This window comes from Cyprinus carpio, chromosome A22 (genome assembly GCF_018340385.1).
Source record: "Cyprinus carpio isolate SPL01 chromosome A22, ASM1834038v1, whole genome shotgun sequence".
Lineage (NCBI taxonomy): Eukaryota > Metazoa > Chordata > Actinopteri > Cypriniformes > Cyprinidae > Cyprinus > Cyprinus carpio.
This window is the reverse complement of record NC_056593.1, coordinates 10,567,989-10,576,836: the sequence shown is the minus strand read 5'-3', so window position 1 is coordinate 10,576,836 and position 8,848 is coordinate 10,567,989. Positions and strand designations below refer to the sequence as shown.

Here is an 8,848-nt window from a genome sequence, read left to right as displayed (position 1 = left end):
CTATTCAGTCGAGTCTGTTTCTGTTTAGGCTATTTGTAGTCACAGTAGCCTATATATAACATTTAGAAAGATTGATAATTTCTATATTTTTATAAAAGCTCCCGAACAAAAAACATTGTTATATTTCTATGACACAGGCTACGCGGAGCTAAACTCTCGAGACGAGACTTATGACTATATTATTTATGTTATAAAATATATAAAAGTTTGTTATTGAGTATATGAATGTTTGTTATGGTTTATTAGAGTGTTAAGTTTGATTTCTTTTACTATGGTAACGTTAATGGCTAGCATGCATAGTCTTTTGCATCGCTTCTAAATATTTCTGCCTCATATGGTGATTATAATCCACATCGGAACAAGTTATTTCAAACACTCGCTGCTGACTGAAAGTGAGTTTTGAGCTCAACTTATTTTAAAAAGTTTTTAATGCTGTTGTTATAGCTGTTAGCTTTATGAAATGATCCGCGGTGCTGACGCTCTCCAGACGCGGAGAAACTCCGCCTTTGTTCATAACCACTCCTCTAACCCCAGTTGGCCAGCTTTGGCCCAAGGGTTTTTTTCGGGCCAAAAAACCCGGGCTGTTGGCTCCGAGGAAGCAACGACGAGGCACGATGATATTTGGTATCATTTGAAAGGTCTCTGTGCGATTGGTAAAAAGGTTTAAATTTTACAGTAGTCACATGTATTATGAGAAATATTGAAAACTTTTGTAGATTTGTGTTCTGCTGAGGAGGGGGTGTGTCTCCCTTTAGGGGTCTTTGTCTATCTATCTATCTCCAAGCCAGGTGTGACCATGGGGGCACGAGAACCTAACAAACCAAATGGTCTTTATGTTTTTACAACTGATTTGAAGATGTTTTTGTTTCTGTTCCGAGTATATTAGGAAAGTGACAAAACATTACTTTGGGAATCTGACAGAAAAACCCCTGTCAGATTCCCAAATCTGCTGTCAGGTATGATTCAAAAATGTAATTGTGTTAAACACATTCTGCCCATGGAGCACACTGTATAGTTGTTTGTGCTACTACATATGCACATAGGCTAGTTAAGTTTATTCTTTAAAAACACATGATTACTTTGAAGTGTTCTTTGAAATACTTAGGTAAAAGGTTGTTGATGCCATGCATTTTAGACTGTGTGTCTTGTGTTAAATTAGGATAACTGTTACATGTGTGACTATGTTAAATTTGGTTGTCTCCTGCGTGAAACACTTGGTTGTTTTCCATATAGTTACAGTAAACCATGTGCAGAAGCATAGAATTACCATGCGGCTACAATGTGATTCACAATTGCATTATCCTTTTTAAATTGGCTTCTAATTATTTCATTATGTAATTGGCATGATACAATTTTACCTGACTGATGATAAATTTTTACATTTGATTTATTCTGATCTCTTCTGAAATCATTTTTCAAGTAGATTAATGTGTAGTGGTATTTCTGCAAATCTGCATTCAGGACAGTTCATACTTCAGCACCAATGGATGAACCATGGGGAACACCATTAGGTGCTTCAGATTTCTGACTGTCGCTGACTTAACAAGGTGTAGCTCTCATGGTTATAGGAAAAAATACACTTTTTGTTATGAACATGTAGATAACTTAGAGGTATTATAACCACTCTGCATTCTCTGAGTAAGTTCAGAACTGACGAGTTTGTGTCTGTGGGTTCACTATCAGCCGAAGTGCAATTCCTGTGCATACCTGGTCCCTAATGACAAATAATTGAAAGTATGGGATTTCCAGAATACTCAAATATTTTAATTAATATACAATCAATATCTGTGATCTGCTTTTGATTAGAAATATTGCCTAAATTTAATCATCACGTGAAATTGGTGTCAGATTGTACACACAGCTAAACTAAAATTTAAACTAAATCCTGATAAATTCAGAAGTGCAAGTAAAAGACTGAATAGGCATTAAACCTTCGACCAGGCTGCTGGATTCCGTTTTTGGGCTGGCGGGTGGATTCTTACACCGGTGACTACTGAGAAGCTAAGAGACCTCTGTCTGCTGCTGAAGCCGAAGCCCAAGACCGCGGCCTCGCCTTCTGATGCTACCCGCACAAAACGGCAACGCCGGCGGTGTGAGAGGGGACAGAAGCGTGGCAAGCATGTAGGCATACAAGCTAGGCTAAGGGCTTACCCCACTAGACCAGCGTTTCCATCACTCATGCTCTCAAACGTTCAATCTCTGGAAAAAAAGGACTTTATTCAACTCAGTCGGTCTACACAGCATGAGACAAGGGATTGTTGTGTGTTTGTTTTCACTGAAACATGGCTAAACGACAACATCTCAGACTCTGCTATTCAGCTGCATGGACTTACCTGCTACAGAGTAGACAGAGATACAGCACTGTCTGGAAAGGCTCGCGGGGGTGGCTTGTGTGTGTATATCAACAAAGAGTAGTGTAACAATGCTGCACACAACATCAAAACCAGCCTCCCCAACACACTCGATCCGCTTTTTTTACCTTTAAAATGTCATATATATAACTTGGGTTATCAGTCAAATCCAGATGCTTGTAGTAGGACTTCACTCCAATGAGGACAGCTCCTTCATGTTTTGGTTTTTAGGTTATGTGCACCAACTACAATTATCAAAAATTCATTTCTGTTAAAAGAAACATGTTAGAAGACACCAGTTATATGAGATCATATTTTAATTCAGATCAGGCAAAACTACAGTCTTACTTGTTTTGGCAATGTGCATTAGTCATGACAAACTCATCAGAAAGGAAGAATCCGCCACAGATATGTGTCTTAATTCATCTGAAACCATGTAAGGTCTGGAGTGGGGTTTTGCTTCCTGTCCTTTCATTATATCCACATTCACATGAGCTGAGGGAGAAAGTGCCAAGACTGCTATAGGTCAGCTTATTCAGTACATACCAAATAAATATTCTTAAAAATCAGCATAATATGCTGTAATGTAATCAGTCTCACCAGTGAAGGTCAGGTGTGGCAGCAGAGAGGCCAGCAGGAGCAGAGCGATGATGGTGATGATTAAGAAACAATCAGTGAGTGTTTGCAGTAGAAACAGAGAATAAATATAAGAGTGGGTGGCACGTCTGTGTCTCAGCTTGTGATATCAGTAATACTTAGAGTAAGAAGATAAATTCCTGTTAAGCTTTGTGGACCCAAGTCAGAAACTAAAATCTGTTACTATTACGTTTGCACCTCATCTAGCAAACATCAATACTGACCCTGGTGTGTGAAGTTCACTCCATGGCCAACTTTGTAATGTGCTGAGCCACTTTTTGCCAACATAAGTAGTGGATATATACAAATACAGTGCTGATCTCAAAATTAGAAAATAAAAACTGGTAATTCCATAACATTTCAAATCAGCACTAAAATCTGAAAATAAATAAAAATCAGGGCATTTCCACACATAATCCTACAGGGGGCACAATCTTATAGCTTGCTTTTTATGTTGAAATACACTGAGAAAAAAAAAAAAAGTTTAATTCATCCAATTAAAAAAAAAATTAGGGTAATGATTCACATCTATACTTTTATCTTGAGCTAATGAAAGATAAATAAATTGCCCTAAGAGAAGTTAATTGGATGAATGAAACATTTTTTTTCAATGTGCATTGTTTCTGTCAGAAGAGGGCTCCATAAACACATGTTGTGAGTTTCAGCTTGGCTTTACCAGGTCTCAGTGCAAAATGCCCCATAAAGTGACAACAGTGTTAAAATATAAATACAGAAATTTGCCTAGTGATCAGGCCTTTAATATACAGTATTTAAACAGCTCCGGGTGTGTGTTCATTTCGATGGGTTAAATGCAGAGCACAAATTCCGAGTGGAATCTAAGTGGACAGCTTAATGCATCTTTTATGTGGTTAAAATGTGGTTACAAAATGTGTCCATAAAGATATAAACTGCCTCTGAAAATAAACTTTAGGGTACTAATATTACCCTAGAAAATAAAAATAAATTATTATATATAAAAAAATAAAAAAAGGCTTTTCTGGGCTTGTTTTTTTTTTTTTTTTTTTTTGTTAAAAAACAGCACAATTTATGATATCTTTTTGATTCCTGTACCTTTTTGATGTTTACTGGAAATTGAGTGTAACCAAGTGTAACTAAAATGGCAACCAAGTGAACTAATGTGAAATGACTTTGGACGTGTGTCCCATGTAATATTCTAATTATCTGTGGTGACAATGAGGACACTACGACTGATTGATGCGATACATTTATTGAAAGAAGGTTTCTGGAAGAATTCAAGAAAAAACATTTCTTCCTTTTTTGTTTTCCATGAAGTTACTTAAAATTTTTAATGGTTTGGTGGATCCATGGAAGATATGCTGAAATCTTAGTATACACATTAGGTTGCTCAGGTGAATTACATAGTTTATTACTTCCAAAAGATGTGACACCAACTGCAGTGTCTCCACAAACCAAAGGACCTCCTGAATCTCCCTGTTAAGAAACACAGATCAGCGCATCACTAGTAAAATCAGTTCATACATTATCCTAAAGTCTGTGAATCATTTTTTTGTACATACATGGCAGGATCCACCATGGCCATGTGCACAGATCATCTGTGAGGCCAAGTAGATGTTTCCCCATTTACGTTGACACTCTTCTTGATTTAGTATATTCATGTTTGCCTCCATTAGACGATCACTCATTGTGCCATTAGTCCACAGACTTCCCCAGCCCGCAACACTACAGAGAGTATCCACATTGACATTGTCCTTTGGCAATGATATCAGTCCAACATTGTTGTTTAGTCTGACTTTTTTATATAGCTGTAATTCAAAAGCACAACCATTAATAATAAACATAATCTTTTCAAAGGCTGAATTTCAGTTGATTTTACTATAACTTTTTACTCGATAACAGAGACCCTTTTAAAACCAAACATAACAACATTAAAAATTAACAGATCACTCACTATATGAAGCTTATTAGGTTAGGACAGAAGCTCCAAAAACCAAGGTGAATTCAAAATGTTTTAATGTGCCTCTTAAAGTATATTTACTGAACTTTAGATTTTTGACGGTTTTATATAACAACCAAAAGAAATTTCTCACTTGTGTTTTTATTTTTTTTATATTTTCAGAGGTTTTGGCATTTTTTTGTTGCTACAATGGGTAATATATAAATAAATAATGTAGGAAATAGATTCAAAGAGGCACTTGTTATTTTCCATAGGTTAGAAAGTAAGTCCCTTGTACTTTTTCAGCAAGAAATTTTAAAAAGAATGTCATACAGAATGTTATTTAAAATTCCTGACCAGATATTATTTGAACAAGTAATATGAGCACAGTTGGTTACCATCAAAAGCATGATGTCATTCCCAGAAGCACTGTATTCTGGATGCGGGATGAATTTCTTCACTCTGATGCATGTCAAATTCTTACTATCACTTAAGTCATGAGCACCAACAACAACCGTCCGACTTGTATATCTGTTCAAAGAATGTATTCAGAAAATTTATTTATGAAAGTCATGTTGCTCATTTATCGCATATGAGACATTGTGTAGTTTCACTGCAGGTGTTTTGTCTGTCAAAAGTGATTTTAACTTAATTTTTCAGTTAAAAGTAATCAAAACTTTTACCCGTCCCAGCAATGTGCAGCAGTCAAGACCCACTGATCAGAAATGAGGAATCCACCGCAGTCGTGTTTACGCATCAACTGAATAGAAACCATGTAAGGTCTGGAGTGGGGTTTTGCTTCCCTGCCGTTCACTATACCCACATCCACATGAGCTGAGAACAAGAGAGTGCTGTTTAGTTCTAATATTCAGCAGATTAATCAATTCAGTACTTCGGTCAATCTCACCAGTGAAGGTCAGGTGTGGCAGCAGAGAGGCCAGCAGGAGCAGAGAGATGATGGTCATCATGAAGACAATCAGTGAGCTCTCACTGACAAAACACTGTATAAATATACTTTAAAGGTGGGTGGAGACATTTAGCTGCTAGCCCTTTAAAAAAAAGAAAAAAATCTTGTGTCATGAGCAAACATTGTTCTTTTCAATCCTTGTGGTCTCAAATTTGAGAAATAAGAATTAAGAATTAAGCATGTACTATGAGCATGAAAAATAAAGATGAAAATGTGCTTTGTACCTTAAACTCACAGATAAAGTAGATGGCGATGAGATAATGTGAAGTTCATCAAAATTGGCTTTTCATGAACACCAAACATGTAACAATTTATTAATGTATAAATTATATTCATAATTTGACTCTTGAAAGATTTCAAAAGATTTGCAGTTCTCAAAGAGACATTATAAAGGCACGAGATAAGCCAATTTTCTAGTATTTATTTCCTCACTTACTTATTTATTTAAAAAATGTTCACTCTGGGCCATTCTAAACCCCGGGGAAATGAAATCCTGGGTTTTCTTGTTTCACTTTTCATACTTCTCACAATTGGCTTGAGGTTAACAATTAATTGTGGGTTAATAAGCTGGCATTTCACTCTGAACATTCCTAAACCCCAGGTTAACGTTCTTATTTGCATATTTGGGGCATCAGTGTCTTTGATTGGATGAAGGCAGCACATGACCGGTTTACATAATGGCTCTAGCATTGCGCATCCTCATTTTATTGAGAATTGTACTTTCAAGTTTTTCATTAATGGACTTTTCGGTGGACTAAGATAAGAATAATACAGTCTCTTCTTCACACCAATTAATGTTTTCTGTCTCCGTTTAGACCTTTTCACACTGTTTTTAACGCCAGGATATTGTCATTCTAAAGCCTGCTTTTAACCCCAGGTAAAGGTACATTTCACATTTGTAATTTAGAAGCAGTGTCAGCACTGCTTTTTACCTGGGGTTATAAAAACCCTGTTTCAGAGCAGATTTTGTGCTGTTAATCCTGCATTACGGTGGCAAATGTGTACAGTGTGAAACAATGCAGTGTTAAAATGTTATGGCCAGATGCTTAGCAACAGGCCAATTTCACACTTCCGGGTTAACCCACGCTGGGTACTTATTTACGATAAGAGCAATGGCAGAGACTAACAAGAACCAATTCATGAATTCACAAATTAAATATCATAAAAAGGTCTGAACTGTGATTTGGTGAGCAGCTCCCTTCTCACACAGGCTTCATCTGCTGATACATGTTGAGAAGCCAGACCGCTTGCATCCTGGACACGTTTTTGTTGCTGGACATATCAGTCATAAACTGCAACACTTCTGCCATTCACTCACTCATGTATGCTTCTGTCACTATCATCTTCAAATCTGGCTTTCAAACCCATTAGTAGTAGTATATATTTTGTTGTTGTTGCTATATATATATATATATAAGATTAGATTAGATTCGACTTTATTATCATTATGCAGAGTACAAGTACAGAGCTAATGTAATGCAGTTAGCATCTAACCAGAAGTGCAAGAATATAGTGTTTTATATTCATATAAGTGCAGAGTAAGTGAAGCTATGATTTACAGAATGTACAGTGGAGTTGTTACTGTATATCCCCTTACCAGTTACCCCCCATTTTCAGCATAGAGACAGAAATGACATACCCAAAATAAAAAGGTTTCTGCTCATGATTCTTTCTGATTAGATACATAATCAACATATGTTCACAAAGCTGACACTTCAAAGTTTACTTTTCAGGAATCAGAATTACTCAGACTGTTATGATAATAAAGATATATAAACTCAAACATAAAAACAAAAATAGAAATATGAAAAACATATTTTTTAAATGTATTTAAAAAAATTGTTGATGTAGGATATGTGTTTAGAAACATAGTGTAGCTAAAGCCACAAGTCTACCAATGCTTCATTTGAAATTTTCATAATATAATCTGTAAAACTGTGAATTTTATGAAATATTTTCTAAGGCCATGTCGTGTGTTTTTATAGAAGGCTAAAAGGATTGATTTATGACCCCTGTCATCTTCTGTAAACTCACATGTAAAGCTCTCATTTATGCTTTCTCATGTTTATTTGGCTCTGAACGATCCTCCATTCATGATTCTATTGTTCTCACGAACACGATCCTTTCACACCTCCGCCAGGTATGACACATTATCCGCATTATTCTTTTATCATTATTCTTTTGTTTTTATTCCGCCATTATTAGCCTTTGTTGTGGTATTTTAAGGTCTACAAAGACACAAATCTTCAGTTCCAGTATTCATTTGCCCCACTTTTATTAAAAGCCTTACTATAAAAATACAACAAAACATTTTCTTACGACCTTACGTGAATTATTATTAAAAAAATGCATTATGAAGAAGAACCGCACCTGTTATCTAGCAGGCATTAGAGCTAACGTTAGCATCAGCTATATCAGACTATTTATGAAATTATTAGTACACTTTTACTCAAAACTCACTTTAAACCCCGATCGAGTGTTTGTAATAACTTCCTTTTGCGAGCACAAGTGGAATTTGGTCGTTTACTGTTGTAAAAATATGCTATTTATAGCCTTTTACATCGCTGCACAAGTTAGCATTTCAGATGTACATTTTCAATATTTTCTATAAAAATGCCCCAAATCTCAAGAAAATCGCATACCAAGCTTTACTATCGTAATCGCGTGTTTATTGTTTGGATATGTCGTGGGTACAGAGGTGTATCTGTGTTGTTGTGGTCAGATATCAATGCGGAAGTGTACATGAAGCATGTGACACGATGTGACGTTGTCTTGTTATGGGACTCTAAGATTGACAAGGCGAAGGACCAATCAGAGTCTGTGTGAGACACAGCGCGTGCACGAAGCTCGGCACACACACATACAGCGCTGGGAGAGGCTATTTATCATCAGATCGCGTAAATCAGTGGAAAATGAATAGAAATGATTATTCTGTCTGAAGAAATATGAAGTAAACATCAGTAAATATATCAGTATATA

At 36.1% G+C, this 8,848-nt stretch overlaps 1 protein-coding gene across 1 annotated transcript; it reads right to left on the bottom strand.

The window, feature by feature from the left end:
• Positions 1-4,199: 4,199 nt before the first annotated feature.
• LOC109059429 (mast cell protease 1A-like) lies at positions 4,200-5,912 on the bottom strand. The gene is made up of 5 exons (XM_019076628.2): positions 5,810-5,912; positions 5,586-5,736; positions 5,301-5,433; positions 4,526-4,771; positions 4,200-4,439 (listed from the first exon to the last, which is right to left on the bottom strand). Exons 1-5 carry the CDS (start codon positions 5,868-5,870, stop codon positions 4,281-4,283), a joined length of 750 nt encoding a protein of 249 aa, XP_018932173.1. The 5' UTR covers positions 5,871-5,912; the 3' UTR covers positions 4,200-4,280.
• Between the last annotated feature and the right edge of the window lie 2,936 nt (positions 5,913-8,848).

Excerpts from the sequence above, each read along its gene's own strand:
- LOC109059429 (XM_019076628.2), bottom strand. The coding sequence starts at position 5,870 with ATGATGACCATCATCTCTCTGCTCCTGCTGGCCTCTCTGCTGCCACAC. Across the intron at positions 4,772-5,300 it reads ATGACATCATGCTTTTGATG|CTATATAAAAAAGTCAGACT; the intron begins GTAACCAACTGT and ends TTTGAATTACAG. Across the intron at positions 4,440-4,525 it reads GCCATGGTGGATCCTGCCAT|GGAGATTCAGGAGGTCCTTT; the intron begins GTATGTACAAAA and ends GTTTCTTAACAG.